The 17,548-nt window shown below is 41.3% G+C and overlaps 1 protein-coding gene across 2 annotated transcripts in view; it reads left to right on the top strand.

Annotated features, from left to right (window-relative positions):
* The first annotated feature begins 194 nt into the window (after positions 1-194).
* LOC139367976 (renalase, FAD-dependent amine oxidase) overlaps positions 195-17,548 on the top strand; it is a 40,357-nt gene continuing 23,003 nt past the window's right edge. The window contains exons 1-4 of one of the 2 annotated variants that reach the window (XM_071106424.1): positions 195-437; positions 2,600-2,705; positions 2,986-3,131; positions 4,483-4,641. In XM_071106424.1, coding sequence (XP_070962525.1) covers positions 323-437; positions 2,600-2,705; positions 2,986-3,131; positions 4,483-4,641 — 526 coding nt within the window. In that variant the 5' untranslated portion in view covers positions 195-322. Of the gene's footprint in view, positions 438-2,599; positions 2,706-2,985; positions 3,132-4,479; positions 4,642-17,548 lie in introns of both variants that reach the window. The other variant, XM_071106423.1, reaches the window with a different exon arrangement.

Here is a 17,548-nt window from a genome sequence, read left to right as displayed (position 1 = left end):
CATCCTGCTGGGTTTATTGCCGATTTGTTGAAAGGCTTGTATCAACCACAATGGGTGATTAGTAGCCTAATTAGTCAGTCATATAGATGTAACAATAACGTTTGCAGTGCGATTTTGAAATGGAAACGAAGTGGTTTGTTTATTTTCCTTCAATAAACTGTTTCTCCTTGCATACAACCAAGGGAACATTTTGGTCGGCCAACAGCCATTCATGTTTACAATTATAGGATAGAGGTGAAATCTGCAGCGTTACCAAACACGCCCAAATAAGCTTGGTGCGGTCAAACATTGTCAAAGAAAATAGTTTATATTTTAGGTGATAATGTCTCGAGTTCTTATAGTTGGTGCAGGTTTGACAGGCAGTTTATGCGCTTGTCTTCTGCGAAGAGAAATGCCAAACAAAGTTATTGTTGTCTGGGATAAATCGCGAGGAGCAGGTAAGTTTGTGTCAGTTGCCGACAAAGTTCTTACATTTTGACTTATTTAGATACAATGTATACGAAGCAGAAGCGTAGCATACAGCTATCTAGCTACACGAGGCAATAATGAGTGTCACAATGTTGCAATGCACAGAATGTACAGTGCGTTGGCCAGATGCAAGTTGCCATACAAAATTATATAATTACAATGCCGGCTGCGTGCTTATTCTATAGAGAACAATACAAATGAGAGGGTCAAATTCAGTGGCGTAATGCAAAAAGTACATTATTTTATTTAGGAATGTAGTGAAGTAAAAGTTCAAAATCAAAATAGTAAAGTAATGTACAGATACAAAAAAAATGACCACAAGTAGTACTTATGAACTTTACACCACTGATTTTTCCTTACACCCAACAGTACTCATTACATTACATTGTGAATGCTTAGCAGAACAGGAAAATGGTCAAATTCACGCACTTATCATGAGAATATCCCTGGTCATCCCTACTGTCTCATCTGGCAGACTCAGTAAACACACATGCTTCGTTTGTAAATTATGTTGAAGTGTGCCATTGGCTATCCGTAAATGAACAAACAAGAGAATTGTGCCTTCTGGTTTGTTTGAATAAATGCAATTTCAAATTATTTACACACTTACTTTTGATACTTAAGTATATTTTAGCAATTACATTTACTTCTGAAACTTAAGTATATTTAAAACCAAAGACTTTTAGACTTTTACTCAAGTAATATTTTACTGGGTGACTTTTACTTGAATCACTTTCTATTAAGGTATTTTTACTTTTTCTCAAGTATGACAATTGGGTACTTTTTCCACCACAGATCTGTTGCAGAACAGTGATTAAAATATTTCTTCAGAATATTGACAAAAAAACGATCTTAAGGGTTAGCCATCAGTGACGGAGTTGTCAAGCCACTGATGGAGTTTAAAACCTATTTTTGTCTACATTTTTTTTTTGTCAAAATCAACCATGTGCAGAGGTATGAGGTATTTGGGGTAGATATGTACATGAAGGCAGGGTAAAGTGCCTAGGCATCAGGATAGATAATAAAAGTAAAATAAAGAACAGAGTAGCAGCAGCAAATTATGTGTGTGCATGTCAAATCAAATCAAATTTTATTTGTCACATACACATGGTTAGCAGATGTTAATGCGAGTGTAGCGAAATGCTTGTAGTGTAGCGAAATGCATGTTTGTGTTGGTGTGTGCGTATGTAGTAAATGTGTGTGGGATTGTCAATGTAGTGTTTTGCGTGTGTGTTTGTATATGCAGTCTAGTGAGTGTGTGTGTATATGGTTTGTATATGCAGTCTAGTGAGTGTGTGTGTATATGGTTTGTATATGCAGTCTAGTGAGTGTGTGTGTATATGGTTTCTATATGCAGTCTAGTGAGTGTGTGTGTATATGGTTTGTATATGCAGTCTAGTGAGTGTGTGTGTATATGGTTTGTATATGCAGTCTAGTGAGTGTGTGTGTATATGGTTTGTATATACAGTCTAGTGAGTGCAGATAGTTTGGGTACTATTGTAGGCCATCATTGTAAATAAGAATTTGTTCTTAACTGATATGCACTAGTTAAATAAAATACAAATAAAACCATTAACTTATTATTTAGCAATCTGATGGCTTGGGGCTAGAAGCTGTACCCGAGAATGTTGGTTTTTAGAAAGATATAATATTTGACCCTAGTGTATAGGTTATATAACCCTAAACGGCAGGTAGCGTAGCGATTAGAGAGGCTAGTCAGCAACCGGGGGGTTGCCATTGCCTGTCGTTGTTTCCCTTGAGCAAGGCACTTAACCCCCCACAACAACAGCTCCCTGGGCATCCAGTGTGGCAGCCCCCCGCACCAGGTGTGTGTGTGTGTGTGTCAGAGGCTTTGGGTTAAAAGCAGAAGTCAAATTTCAGTTGGACCTTGTGTACAATTGACCAATAAAGTTATCTATCTATACATTTGCTGCTGTTGACCTTCGTGTGACAGTCATAGGCCCACATACAGATGTTTTGTTTGAGTTGATGTGAATGTTGTCAACAAAACTCATGAAATCTCATCAGTAAACTATTATAATTGGTCTAATTTTCCAGTCAGTCTATTGAGATGTAATTTGAGTAAATATCATTTAAATGTTTTTGTTTATACATAGTTTCTGTGTTGCAGGAGGAAGGATGTCCACCAGCAGAAGTCCGTCTGATGCCTCCTGTATAGTTGATCTTGGTGCACAGTACATTACTGCCACGACATACTACGCCAAAATGCATCAAAAGTACTGTATTCCACAATCAATGCATATCATGTCCCAAACTTCTCAAATCTGTTGTTTTAGGGTCTACCTATTACCAACAGCACCATAACGATTATGGCAGTATGTTACTAGCATAATCAGTTTTTTTTTTAAATATATTTTTTACATTTGACCAATGATACTTGTTAGGGGATGCAACAAATGTGTCCATCCATTGGTGTCTGTTTGTTTTGTTAACTTTGAGCAAGTTATCCTTTGTGTTCCAAGATGGTTCTCATCTTCATCCCATTGTGTTTTTCAGCTTCTATGAAGAGCTGCTGGCCCATGGTGTTCTGAAGCCTCTGGTTTCCTCTGTGGAAGGGGAGGTGATGAAGGACGGAGGCCATAAAAACTATGTCAGTCCAACAGGAGTGTCCGCCATCGTCAAACATTTCCTTAAGCAGTCAGGTAGCTCCTACCCTTTTACCTTGTATTTGAAGAGCACACGTTATGTCAGTCTCAAATATCTTCGACAAGGACCTTGTTGGAGAAATGATTTACTTGCGTCGTTTTCTGTTGAGTATTTCACAGATGTTTTCCTTCTCTTCTTAATGAAACAAATATTTTGCAAGAAGCTCATGTCCTGAGGTTCATGTCCTCCCACTCATTCAGCTTTCATTTATTTGTCCAAGTTCCTAGAGGGCGAGGAGGGAGTCCGGCCAGATTTCACAGGGTGATTTATATTGTGTCTAAACCTCACTGAGTCGAGTTAATGAAGGCCTAGCCCAACTAGATATCAAGCAGGGACATTGCAGGATGTTGCTTTGACTTCGAAACTAGGGCTGTAAAGACGAATCCATTAATCAAACTGATTGATTAGCTAATGCTTTTAGTTGACAACAAGTTCTGAAAAAAGATGAATCAGTTAATCCAAATATTGCCTTTAACTTGGTCAGTAATGATTAGGTCATTAACCCGGATTCACCCCTACTGAAGTGTCTATTTCAGTAAATCAAGGTGAATGTCATACAAGATAAAAAAAAAAAGTGATAAAAAATAATGTCATTGAAATTCAAAGACAGCAGAGTGTCACGCTAGGTCAAAGCCATGGAATGTTATAAGAGGTCGTGGGTCGCAAGTTGTTAGCAGGCCAACAAAGTAGGGCTATCTACAGTATTACCCACTCCAGGCCTTTTAGAATGAGTTATGAATGATGAATAGAGGCCTGAAATACTACCTCCACATCTGATTAATCAGTAGAGTAATCAACTAATAGGACAAAACCTAATGGTACACTATTAGCAGATCAAATAACAACCCTTTGGCAACAACTGTTATTTTATCTCCAGTCTCCCCAAAAAAAAGGTTGAGGGTTCTATCTATATATTTTTTCTGGACCTTTTATGACGCTCCTAACCTTGATCTTTAAAGAGAAAAATTGTTTCTTTATACTGTAGTCTAATTCTGGAATGTACAACTCTGCGTCCTCAGGGAGTTGTGCATCTTTTCTCTAATTTACAATCTCTTCCTGCATTTTTCTCCTCATTATCTGTAATTTGGGAATGGAATGAAGTGAGGTAGCATGCCTTTCTAGAACTCTCTTGGCATCACCATGTGTGCCAGAGAGTGTATGTAACCATATCCAAGATGTATGTATTATTAACCACAAAGTTTGAATCATTTCCCCAGTGGGGCACAATCAAACAGTCTTCTCAATATTTGACATTTCTTCCTCACTGACTCTCTTTCCTTTTCTTCCTCCACCTGTCCCTGTCTTTCACTGCAACAATGCCAACTCTGTGTCTCTGCACCCAAGCAGGGGCAGAGGTGTTCTTTGACCACCACGTTACCCACATCTACCAGAAGGGTGCCATCTGGGAGGTGTGTCGGAAGGGCGGGGCCCCGGAGCAGTTTGACTCCGTGGTCCTCACTATGCCAGTACCGCAGATCCTACAGCTGCAAGGAGACGTGGGCTCCTGTGAGTACTGATATTGTATTCATGGTTTGTTATGATACTTCTACCAGAGCTACACAGCTTCAGATTTGAGGGCCAATGTATGCTGGGGGGGGTGTAAAAAAACATCTGAGGTCAAATTTAAAAAAAATTGTCACATACACATGTTTGGCAGATGTTAATGCGAGTGTAGAGAAATGATTATGCTTCTAGTTCCGACAATGCAGTAATTTTCAACGAGTAATCTAACCTAACAATTTCACAACAACTACCTTATACACACAAGTGTAAAGGAATGAATAAGAATATGTACATAAAAAATATATGAATGTGTGATGGTATAGAACAGCATAGGCAAGATGCAGTGGATTGTATAGAGTACAGTATATACATATGAAATGAGTAATGTAGGGTATGTAAACATATAAAAGTGGCATTGTTTAAAGTGGCTAGTGATACATTACATCAAGATGGCAAGATGCAGTAGATGGTATAGAGTACAGTATATACATATGAGATGAGTAATGTAGGGTATGTAAACATTATATGAAGTGGCATTGTTTAAAGTGGCTAGTGATACATAGTGATACATTTATTACATATTACATCCAATTTCTCATTGACTGGAGTTGAGTCAGTATGTTGGCAGCAGCCACTCAATGTTAGTGATGGCTGTTTTTCAGTCTCTCGGTCCTTGCTTTGAAGCACCTGTACTCACCTCGCCTTCTGGATGATAGCGGGGTGAACAGGCAGTGGCTCGGGTGGTTGTTGTCCTTGATGATCTTTTTGGCCTTTCTGTGACATTGGGTGGTGTAGGTGTCCTGGAGGGCAGGTAGTTTGCCCCTGGTGATGTGTTGTGCAGACCTCACTACCCTCTGGAGAGCCTTACGGTTATGGGCGGAGCAGTTGCTGTACCTACCAGGCGGTGATACAGCCCGACAGGATGCTCTCGATTGTGCATCTGTAAAAGTTTGTGTGTTTTTGGTGACAAGCCGAATTTCTTCAGCCTCCTGAGCTTGAAGAGGCGCTGCTACGCCTTCTTCACCACGCTGTCTGTGTGGGTGGACCATTTCAGTTTGTCTGTGATGTGTATGCAGAGGAACTTAAAACTTTCTACCCTCTCCCCTACTGTCCTTTTATAACCTTCAAAATGTTTTCTTTTATCATATTTTGGACCAGATTGAGACTCCCTATTGTTCCTACAGTGAGGATTCAACATCTTTATCAAATGTTTTCATCATTTATCTGCAGATAACTGCCAAAAAGTAGTAGGAGCCTACCTGTGTGCAAATTAGGGAGCCGAATGAACCCATCACTAGGCTACACTAACAAATCACTTTAGCTGTCACTGGCAAGTCTCGACATGGGCTTCGAATCCTAGGAAAATACACACTTAACCCACCAGACATGCCACCAGGGGTCTTTTCATAGTCCCCAAATCCAGAACAAACTCAAGAAAGTGTACAATATTATATAGAGCCATTATTGCATGGAACTCCGTTCCATCTCATATTGCTCAGATGAACAGCAAACCTGGTCTTTAAAAAAACGATATAGCAACACCTCGCGGCGCAACGCCTCTCCCCTATTTCACCTAGATAGTTTGTATACATGTATTGATATGTAGGCTACGTGTGCCTTTTTTAAATTGATGTAGTTCTGTCCTTCATATGTTCTTGTCTATTAATGTTCTGTATTATGTAATATTTCATGTTTTACCACAGCTAATGGGGATCCTAATAAAATACCATTGTCCCGATGCGATATACAAAGCTTTAGGAACACCTGCTCTTTCCACGAAATAGACTATTCAGGTAAAGCTATTATCCCTTATTGATGTCACTTGTCAAATCCACTTCAATCAGTGTAAATTAAGGGGAGTAGACAAGTTAAAGAAAGCTTTTTAAGCATTGAGACATGGATTGTGTATGTGTACCATTCAGATGGTGAATGGGCAAGACAAAACATTTAAGTGCGTTTGAACTGGGTATGGTAGTAGGTACCAGGTGCACCAGTTGGTGTCAAGAACTGCAAAGCTGCTGGGTTTTTCACGCTCAAAGGTTTCCCATGTGTATCAATAATGACCACCACCCTAAGGACATCCAGCCAACTTGACACAACTGTCGGAGGCATTGGAGTCAACAGAGGCCAGCATCCCTGTGAAACACTTTCAATACCTTGTAGAGTCCACGCCCCTACGAATTGAGGCTGTTCTGAGGGCAAAATGGGGTGCAACTCAATTTTGGGAAGGTGTTTCTAATTTTTCGTACACTCAGTGTAATTACATTGTATGATTTATGAATAGCAAAGGGATATAGGAGATCTACTTTATTCAGTCAGTTCGACACCTTTTATGAACTAGTCAACACTTGCTGTTCTGTCGTCAATAAATAGCCCATGCGCCCGACTCCGTGTCTGGCTAGATGCATATTGTTCATATGAAACACGCGGAAGAAAATAAATTAATGTGCCACAGAACAATAATTAAGTGCATTTCAACTTCTCATTAAATTCACTCACAGGAGACGATGAAGAAGCATCATGTTTTCCCTCCTCCGTGAAAAGAAATTCAACTGCAGCCAACCACATCGCACAAAAATAACTGGTGCCGAGAGGCTGGATAGACAGCAGACTGACAAACCAGCAGTGTTTCTCTGTCATTGCTTGCTTTGTGACTGACATGCACCTTTCCTATCAATTGGTCTCTAGAAGATGCATGTTGTTCATTCTAGAGCGAGAAGGCTATACAAACATTTCTGACTAGCGAATTGAAACTTTTCAATGAAAATAATCCTAGTTACCTTTATGAAGTGGAAAAAGTAGCCGGCTGACAATAAGTCTTACCGGCTGTTTAGTCGACGGGCGTAGCTTAGGGAAAGCACTGCGCATTGAATCTGTTCTGGCGGCTCATAGTGACCCAACGCCCTATTAAGACACTATTTGGGAAGTTACCTGTATGTAACAAGCTGCTTCTACTTCATTTGTTTTCATGAATCGTTCCTCTGACTTGGACAAATTGGGTGCTCCTCACTCCAATGCATATATTTATGACGGTATCACTCTGGCCACTCATTATAGACACAGCTGACTGGCTGGTCGGTGGGTGACTATAATAATATTAATAATAATAATTTGGTGGGTACTCGTATTTGTACTATTCCACACATGTAAAAGTGTGTATTATATGCATGTGTGAGTTGTTTTTTTTGCATATCCCACCTCCCCCTGAGACACAGTCGGAGAGTGGGGTCACGGCCACACCAGTAGACAGACAGACAGACAGACACAGAGCCTGTCCTTAGCTGCCAACCGCTGACCGGGTCCCTCCAGTTGCTTGTTAAATTGGTCTCCAGGTGTCTCTCTGGCTGCAAAGGGCTCACATTCATCCAGAAATTGGTATTCTCCGAGTAAGATTTCTAAACCCTAACGCGGCGTAGTGTAGAGTCCTACAGGACAAATATGGAAATGAGAGAGGAAGGCATAGTCCTCCAGGGTGCCTAGAGTTCCATGGAAATGCTGAATAATGCAGAGCGCGAGCAGAAGTCGCTGCTTTCAAAAAAATGGTTGCATTCCAAATTAGCCGCTGGACGGAACAAGGGAACCAGACGAGTGAAAAGGGTGGAGGAATCGGTGCCTTTTGCTATTAGGTTGAAGAGATGGTCTGAGATGCTGAATTCTGAATTCTGAATGACTCGTGTGGCATCACACACAGAAGGTTGAGGATGGTCGAAGTATGGCATTAGAGCAGGAGTTGGTGAAGCATTATCTTCTGGAAGTGTGCTGCACTGTGAGTGACAGCTGAGAGGTACATGTGAAAGGAACCATAGTCTGACTGAAGTAGTGGTGTCCCCTAAGTTACTATACACCGTATGACTGGGACCGGTGCATACAGGAAATGTCAGTCCATCTCAAGATTCACTGAAATCTCAAGAGCAGTGGGGAATAGTTTTCTTTCAATTAAGACAGACAGCCTCTGAAAGTATTGCACACTGAATTACCTGTCCCTAAAATATTCACAGAGTTGTCTGGAGAAAATGTTTGACTCTTTCTCTCAGTTGGGGATGGGCATGATGAGCTGCTAGAGTTCACTTAATAGAAGCATGTAAGTCAGCCCAGTTTGACTGCTTTCATTCAAAGCCATAGAAAATTACTTCAAAGCCCCCTTGACTTAGAAATGGATTTGTGGATTCGTTTGAGAAATGTGCTCTGTGCCTTTTGGAGAAACTCTAGCCATACAAATGGCTCTGCTTTACAGAAACAGACTGGAGTCATTTGGGAGCATTCTTCAGAGGCCCGTCTCCTTTGTTGTTTAATTTATACACACAACTTCTGACACTTGGATATTTTTGTTCTCGTTATAGTATTTCGGTCAAATTAAATCTGGCCCAACCGAACCATCTATCTCCATATTGAGTGTGTCTAACTCATCATAGATTGATTGTAAGTACGTATTCATGGGGTGTGTTTTTAAGTAACCGCAAATGTTCTAGAATGTGTAGATCATTCTAGATCCAACACTCAACATCTTGGAAAGGAAAACTTTGTTTGGCACTGTACGAATATACTCAGGCCTTGCAATAGACAGCGTCCTGTCCAGGGGGTGTACTATTACGGCCTTCAGGCTCATACAAGCCAAAGCTCAATATACAGTATATAGATATAACATTTTCATCGAAGACCACCACACATTGGTTTGTCTTTATATATTAGATAAAGATTATATAATATACAGAAGATACACTTCCTAAATGTGGGTGGTAGAACTGGCTTTATTGTCAGATTCATTCATTATGAGGCATATTGTGTGAAAAGGTCCTGAATCATTTGAAGACGTCATTGATAGTGATGTAGTGTGAGGAACTGGACAGAGGGGGGCAGTAAACAGGTGAGCTGGGTCCAGTCCCTGCCCCATGAGGATGCAATCTGGAAGTAATTTTAAACAGAATCAAGCTCCAAAATAACCCTTGCTTCACACTTCCTCCTCGGTCCTGATTGCTCAAAATTCAGAAAATATGAGACGCAGAGAAATGTGTTGTCGTTATGTTGAAAAGAGAAATGGAGAATAGAAAAAGCCCACAGATAATTTGCAGTAATCAACGGGGGGAATCCAACTCAAGGTGTCATAAAAAAAAAAATGCACCCTCTTCCCCAACGTTACAAATATTTTCCCATGACCCTCGCCTTGTACTGTAGAATTAACTCTAAATAATGTTTACGACCACAAATAACAATAACTGTAGTGACCCTGTGTTTTATAAACGGTTCACCGACGACCACGAATGAGCTCCCTCTCCCTGCCTGTTTCATTACACTACAATCAGAGCCAGCTGCAGACAATCATCAACTAGAGGGCAATCTGAGTTTTAACATTTTGGTGCCATATTTAGAATTATATAAAATATATGCAACACATTTTCCACCAAGGTTTCTGTGCCAATGCACCACACAACCAATAAACAAAGCCTACTGACTTAGGACAGTTCAATATCATAGTTTGCGACAAACAGAAAATACATTCCTCCCTACCTTGTAGGCCTACCCAGTATCGAAGGCTTGGCTTGAAAGTCTCTGAGTGTCACTAAACTTTTTGGTGTTTTGGAACAGATGTCTCTTTCAGTTCATCAATTGGCCGCTGCACAGTTTGGATTTATTGATTTGTTAGTTAAAAAAAATACATACACACAAATAATAAAAAATTTAAGTAACCGGTATTTCACAATAAAGTCGGACTTATTTCCATTGTGCTCCCGATTTTTATTATTATTATTTTTTACATATACAGTTACATAGAGATGAAAAAATGCTCAACCTCCAGATGAGTATGAGGGGGGAGTTTAAGTACAATTCTTACTCGCTTGTTTTGCTAGTAGCTTATTCTTTAGATGTTTCAAATCAAATTGTGTTTGTCACATGCGCCGAATACAACGGGTGTACAACGGGTGAACTTACTGTGAAATGCTTACTTACAAGCCCTTAACCAACAATGCAGTTCTAGAAATAGTTAAGAAAATATTTACAAAATAAACTAAAGTAAAAAAAATGAAGTAACACAATAAAATAACAATAACGAGGTTATATACAGGGGGTACCGAGTCAGTGTGTGGGTGTACAGGTAAGTCGAGGTAATTTAGGTAGGTAGGGGTAAAGTGACCATGCATTGATAATGAACAGCGAGTAGCAGCAGTGTAAAAACAAGGGGGGGGGGGGGGTCAATGTAAATAGTCTGGGTGGCCAGTTGATTAATTGTTCAGCAGTCTTTTTGTATTTGCTGCTGGCGAACCCATCCTCCCCAGTAAATGTTGATCTGTCCCTACTATAAATTCATAATTCACATAAATTGAGTTTTGTAAAGCAAATAATGTATAAAAAAATATACAAATTGTCTGTGTGTGTGTGTGTGTGTGTGTGTATATATATGTATATATATCACACACACACGGTCTAACCGTTCACAGAATAGTGGGTTATTTCATCTAATCATCTTTGTCTTTTGATCTCACCAAACAATGTGTATTTATCTGTTCTCTGCAGACCCTTTTAGAAATTAACAAGGTTTTTGGCAACCCTCCCCCCCCCCCCAGAACCACCTTGTCTGAGCCTCCGCAGTGATCAATGGGTTTTTTTAAGCATCTGAAAGTTCTAGCTCTTTGTAATGCAGTTGAGTCTTTTTTTTTTTTTGTTAAGTTTGGTTAACATACAAATGATAGTTGAGATAGAGGCCTATTCTTAAGGTTTCAATATGGCATGGCTCTATTTGAAAAAAGTGGTACTGTATCCCTAGTATTACTTGCTTTGAACAAACTGAAGTTAGGAATATTGTGAAGACCTGTCTGCACCCGTTCCTCGAACTGTTTACTGACAGGCTATATAGATTTAGTGTGCACACGAGTACATATGCATAGTTGTTTTATTAGATTGAAGATGATTGGACTGTTTATGTGCACGTTATTCCGATTCTCTGGCTCTTATTGCCTTAGTTACTTTAGAGCTACAATTTAGAACTGCAACCAAAATAAATCAAACCCTTGGTTTCAAACAACCACATACCCATGCTGTCAAATGTACAGTGGGCAAGTACTCAACATATAGTTCATGTTGTCTCGTCCGAAATGTTTGGATTTTATGGTTGGTATCCAGCAGAATACTCGGGCTCAGCTTCTGAGGCGTTGCGGGGCATGTCTTGGCCCTCACAGCGCAGGGAAATAGGACCATGTAACATTTGCAAAAGATGAATGAACTCCGGGAGCACTGGCGGGCCATGGCACGCCTGATATAAATCTCTGCGGTCTCCTGGCTTATTTGTTTCCCATAATATATCGCAGAGGATTTTGGGTCAGCGGTTTGACAGGGTTCCTGGAGCACTAGTTTTAGGGGCAGAGGTGTCCTTTCATCCAGGGTGGCTTGCCAACCTCTGTGCCAGAGCCCTAATGCATTCTACCCCAGCCAATTGCCTTACAGACTTTTTTTTTTTCAGGGAAGTGAATTCCCTGTCTTAATGTTGGGAGCTTTTGCAGAATGTCTCCTCTTTTCCCCTTTTACTCTGGCAATATATCTGATTTCATTGACAACGTAAGCCAACTGCCAGAAATTAACAACAGAGGCAGGAATGTTTGGTTTTGCAAGAACTGGCAGAGTTCTCTGAATGACATAAGATTTTTTAATGGTTTCTGAGGGCCAGTGTGTCTGCTCCAGTATTCACAGGGACACCTGTTGGTGCGGTGTGTTCCCTACAGCCAGCCGCAGCCCACACACACGCCCAGTACTCACATTGGAAACCGTCCATGAAACATTATACAACCCTTCTCTTGCCCACACTTTCCTCGAATTCATCTGAATCTAGGCCAGAAGTGGAGCACTATTGGTATATTTTACATCAGAGGTTGTAATTGCTAACAGGTGGTTAACCCAGTTCTGGAACAATGCAGAAGGGCTGAGTAAGGCCATTTTAAAATTAGAATGTCATATAAACTCACTTCCACTTTGGCACATACTGTTATAGCATCAGGGGAACTGTTTCTGTTCTTGTGGGTAAAGGAAGAATGGGACAAAAGCGGAAGTTTGTTCACTTTCTGCTTATAAAAACATTAGACTTACCCATTGAAAAGTAGTGTTTTTTTATGTAAATAATGGCCTGATTGTTGGAGTGCTGCAGAGATGGTTGTCTTTCTGGAAGGTTCTCCCATCTCCACAGAGGAACTCTGAAGCTCTGTCAGAGTGATCATCGGATTCTTGGTCACCTCCCTGGCCAAGGCCCTTCTCCGATTGCTCAATTTGGCCGGGCACCCAGCTCTAGGAAGAGTCTTGGTGGTTCCAAACTTCATTTAAGAATGATGCAGGCCACTGTGGTGTTCGGGACCTTCAATGCTGCAGAAATTTTTTGGTACCCTTCCACAGATCTGTGCCTCGACACAATCCTGTTACGGAGCTCTACGGACAATTCCTTCGACCTCATGGCTTGGTTTTTGCTCTGACATTCACTGTCAACTGTGGGACCTTGTATAGACAGGTGTGTGTGCCTTTCCAAATCATGTCCAGTCAGTTGAATTTACCACAGGTGGACTCAAATCAAATTTTATTAGTTGCATGTGCTGAATACAACAGACGTAGACCTTACAGTGAAATGCTTACTTACAAGCCCCTAACCGACAGTGCAGTTTCAAAAATAAGGATAAGAATAAGAGAAAAATAATGAGTAATTAAAGCAGCAGTAAAAAATAACGTGTGTGTGTGTATATGTTGCCGGTACAGAGTCAATGTGGAGGGGCACCTGTTAGTTGAGGTAGAGTTAATAAAAGTGACTATGCATAGATGACAAATCAAGTTGTAGAAACATCAAGGCTGATCAATGGAAACAGGATGAACCTGAGCTCAATTTCGAGTCTTATAGCATAGGTTCTGAATACTTAAGGTATTTCTGTTTATTTTATACATTTGCGAGAATTCCTTAACCTGTTTTTCACTTTGTCATTATGGGGTATTGTGTGTAGATTGAGGATTCTTTTATTATTTTTTAATCCATTTTAGAATAAGGCTGTAACGCAGAACCATACAAGCGTCATATATAGAAAATCAATCATATGTACCATCGCATCAAGTCCTAATGACGATCACATTCCTCAGTAATGTGAGTCAACCAAACTTTTAAACTCCTCCAAGGAAACAAGATCCTGGTGTTTCAAGCTGGTCTGGAGAGAATTCCTTGACCACGGAACTAAAACACTTTTCACTATGATCCATTCTGATTTTAGGAAGCGTTAAAAGTACACTACATGGCCAAAAGTATATGGACAACATCTCATCGAACACCTCATTCCAAAATCATGGGCATTAATATGAAGTTGGCCCCCCCTTTGCTGCTGGGACTTGCTTCCATTCAGCCACAAGAGCATTAGGGAGGTCTGCCACTGATGTTGGGCGAATAGGCCTGGCTCGCAGTCGACATTCCAATTCATCCCAAAGGTGTGTGATGGGGTTGAGGTCAGGACTCTGTGCAGGCCAGTCAAGTTCTTCCACAACGATCTCGACAAACTGTATGGACCTCGCTTTGTACACGGGAGCATTGTCATGCTGAAACAGAAAAGGGCCTTCCCCAAACTGTTGCTACAAAGTTGGAAGCACAGAATCGTCTAGAATGTCATTGTATGCTGTAGTGTTAAGATTTCTCTTCACTGGAACTAGGCCGAACCATGAAAACCAGCCCCAGACCATTATTCCTCCTCAACCAAGCTTTACAGTTGGCACTATGCATTGTGGCAGGTAGCGTTTTCCTGGCATCCGCCAAACCCAGATTAGTCCATCGGACTGCCAGATAGTGAAGTGTGATTCATCACTGCAGAGAACATGTTTCCACTAATCCAGAGTTAATAGCAGCAAGCTTTACACCACTCCAGCCGACGCTTGGCATTGCGCATGGTGATCTTAGGTTTGTGTGCAGCTACTTGGCTATGAAAACCCATTTCATGAAGCTCCCAACGAACAGTTCTTGTGCTGATGTTGCTTCCAGAGGAAGTTTGGAACTCGCTAGTGAGTGTTGCGACCGAGGACGGACACTTTTTGTGCTTCCACACTCGGCGGTCCAGTTCTGTGAGCTTGTGTTGTCTACCACTTCACGGCCGAGCCGTTATTGCTCCTATACATTTCCACTTCACAATAACAGCACGTACATTTGACCGGGGCAGCTCTAGCAGGGCGAAAACTTGATGAACTGACTTGTTAGAAAGGTGGCATCCTATGACGGGCCCTTTATTCTGCCAATGTTTGTCTATAGAGATTGCCAATGTTGGTCTATGGAGTGCTCGATTTTATAAACCTGTCGGCGTATAAAGCAACGGCTGTGCGTCAAATAGCCGAGTCCACTAATTTGAAGATGTGTCAACATACTTTTGGCCATGTAGTGAGTTGGCGGGAGACTAACTGGTAGTTTATTTTCTGACCTTATCAAAGAACAGAGATAAAGGTGCAGTTTTGGACGTCTGAAGTCCTTGATTTTGTTGGCCTTCCTGTGACACTGGGTGCTGTAGATGTCCTGGAGGGCAGTCAGTGTGCCCCAGGGATTTTGTTGGGCTGATCGCACCGCCCTTTGGAGAGCCCTGCTGTAGCGGATGGTGCAATTGCCGTACCAGGGGGTGATGCGGCCCGAAAGGATGCTCTCAATGATGCATCTGTAGAACCGCTCATTGCTTCTACAGAACTTTTATCAAAGTTTCAGTGTGTAGCCACTCCCTTCCCCTTTGCACTGGTGTTATCGTCGGTCAAACCAATTAGCCACAGATCCACGAGATCAAAGTGCACTTGGTCCTCTCCAGCTCCCTCTAAGCCAAGGCCCAACTATTTTTGCAGAGAAATTATAGCATGCCTCCACCAAGCTGTGAATCATAAGCCACTCGACTGTACTTTATGACATCCTTGCAGGTTCACAGCATTTTCACCTCCGCTCTCCCTAAACTACCGCGTCAGATTTCCTCAACAGACTGGTGGCTATTATTACCCATAGGCTGTGTCATTGGGGCTTGAACTGATCTCCCTCCCTCTATTCATCCCTCCATCATCTGTCCCTCTGGCTGGACTACACTTCCTATGGATCCCAGCAGTCTCCTCTCCTTTCTCCGATGACATCATCCGTCCTGTCTGGTCACTCCTGTTGCACAGCACTGTGCTGAGAGGCATTAGGCCACTGCTTTGATTTCCCTGAGCTGCAGATAGCCACAGATAATTACAGCAGAATATAACTAGGACTGCAGCATAGAGCAGAGGGGGGAGCATTATGGAGAAAGCAGGGCAGGCAGTCACTCACTTCCCATTATTTTAACCCTCATGTCCAATTCTCTTATTTGGCTCCCACACCAGGCTGATATTGACAAACATCATTCTCGTTAAGATCTTATGAAATTACAAACTCTTCTTGGCAGGCTTGCCTTGTTTGTGTGGCAATGTATCTTTTTGGCAGCTGGGTTTGATTTGTGGCTTTTGATAGTTTGAGATTAATAGTATTTGCAAGGCCATATTGCACATTTTTGGTTTATTCAAAGTTGAAACGATCATACCCTTAGTTATTTATGCAGTTGTATCCATTGAACAGGTACATCTTTATAGTTTGACTGTACTCTTGTGTAGACCTAAGGCTGATGTTGAAGTCCAAACACATTATTATAATTGCCGCCTCAGCCATTGCGCCAGCCACTTTCCCTCAGGGGAATCCCTGTCGAAACTGAATGCAGTTTGATTGCCATCTTAAGTGGAGGTCCAATTTAGTAACGTTGCCCCCTCGGCCCTCGATTTAGCTCAACGGACCGAGTGAACAACCATGGTCACTTGCGGGGTTGACATGACACACAATTCAATGAACTGTAGTCACATGTCAAACTCTGGTGGCCGCGAAGTGTCAAATTTAATCAACAATGTTGTATTTTCGGCATGTCAGAAAAAAAGTTTGAAGCTAGCTTGCTAATATATTGGAATAAATGACCAAACTATAAAACTAGCTAGCCAGCTATAGGTAACTGGTAGCTAGCTACCTGACAGGAATGCTAGCTAGATTTGTTAGCTTTACATTCGTAGCTTTAGGTTGGTTGTTTTTAAGATCAACTTCAAGACTTCCTCCAAGGATGTTGCCTCTCTGACCATCACACTACCTCGCTTGGGCAAGGGACATTTAAGGTACACTCGGATGTGACGGTGTAAAACGTCATTCAAGGGCTGAGGGTTTAGGGCCGATGGTTGTCTACTTTGAGTTTAAAATACAGCCCGAGTGTAGGTCGGTCTGCCCTGGGCAGCTACAGCAGCGCGTCAGTCTGGCGTGTACGAAATGATGCAATCGTTCTCTCAGATTACTGTCAGAGACGCATTGCTTATTTCCTGCCTGCTCTATGTCATCTTACAAATGCACACCATAGAGGGGACAGAGATGTGCAGTATGTGTCAGAATATATGTTGAGGACTTGATGGTTCTAGGGTGTAGGCTACAGTATATTTTCTGTATGCATGTACACTACCGTTCAAAAGTTTGGGGTCACTTAGAAATGTCCTTGTTTTTTAAAGAAAATTACTTCTTTTTTTTGTCCATTAAAATAACAGCAAATTGATCAGAAATACAGTGTAGACATTGTTAATGTTATAAATGACTATTGTAGCTGGAAATTGCAAATTTGTATTTTTTAATGGAATATCTACATAGGCATACAGAGAGGCCCATTATCAGCAACCATCACTCCTGTGTTGTGATAGCTAATCCAAGTTTATCATTTTAGAAGGCTAATTGATCATTAAAAAAACCTTTTGCAATTGTTAGCACAGCTGAAAACTGTTATGCTGATTAAAGCAATAAAACTGGCATTCTTTAGACTAGTTAAGTATCTGGAGCATCAGCATTTGTGGGTTCGATTACAGGCTCAAAATGGCTAGAAACAAAACTTTCTTCTGAAACTCGTCAGTC

The sequence above is a fragment of the Oncorhynchus clarkii genome, chromosome 16 (assembly GCF_045791955.1).
Source record: "Oncorhynchus clarkii lewisi isolate Uvic-CL-2024 chromosome 16, UVic_Ocla_1.0, whole genome shotgun sequence".
NCBI classification, from domain to species: domain Eukaryota; kingdom Metazoa; phylum Chordata; class Actinopteri; order Salmoniformes; family Salmonidae; genus Oncorhynchus; species Oncorhynchus clarkii.
This window is presented reverse-complemented; position numbering and strand designations above follow the sequence as displayed.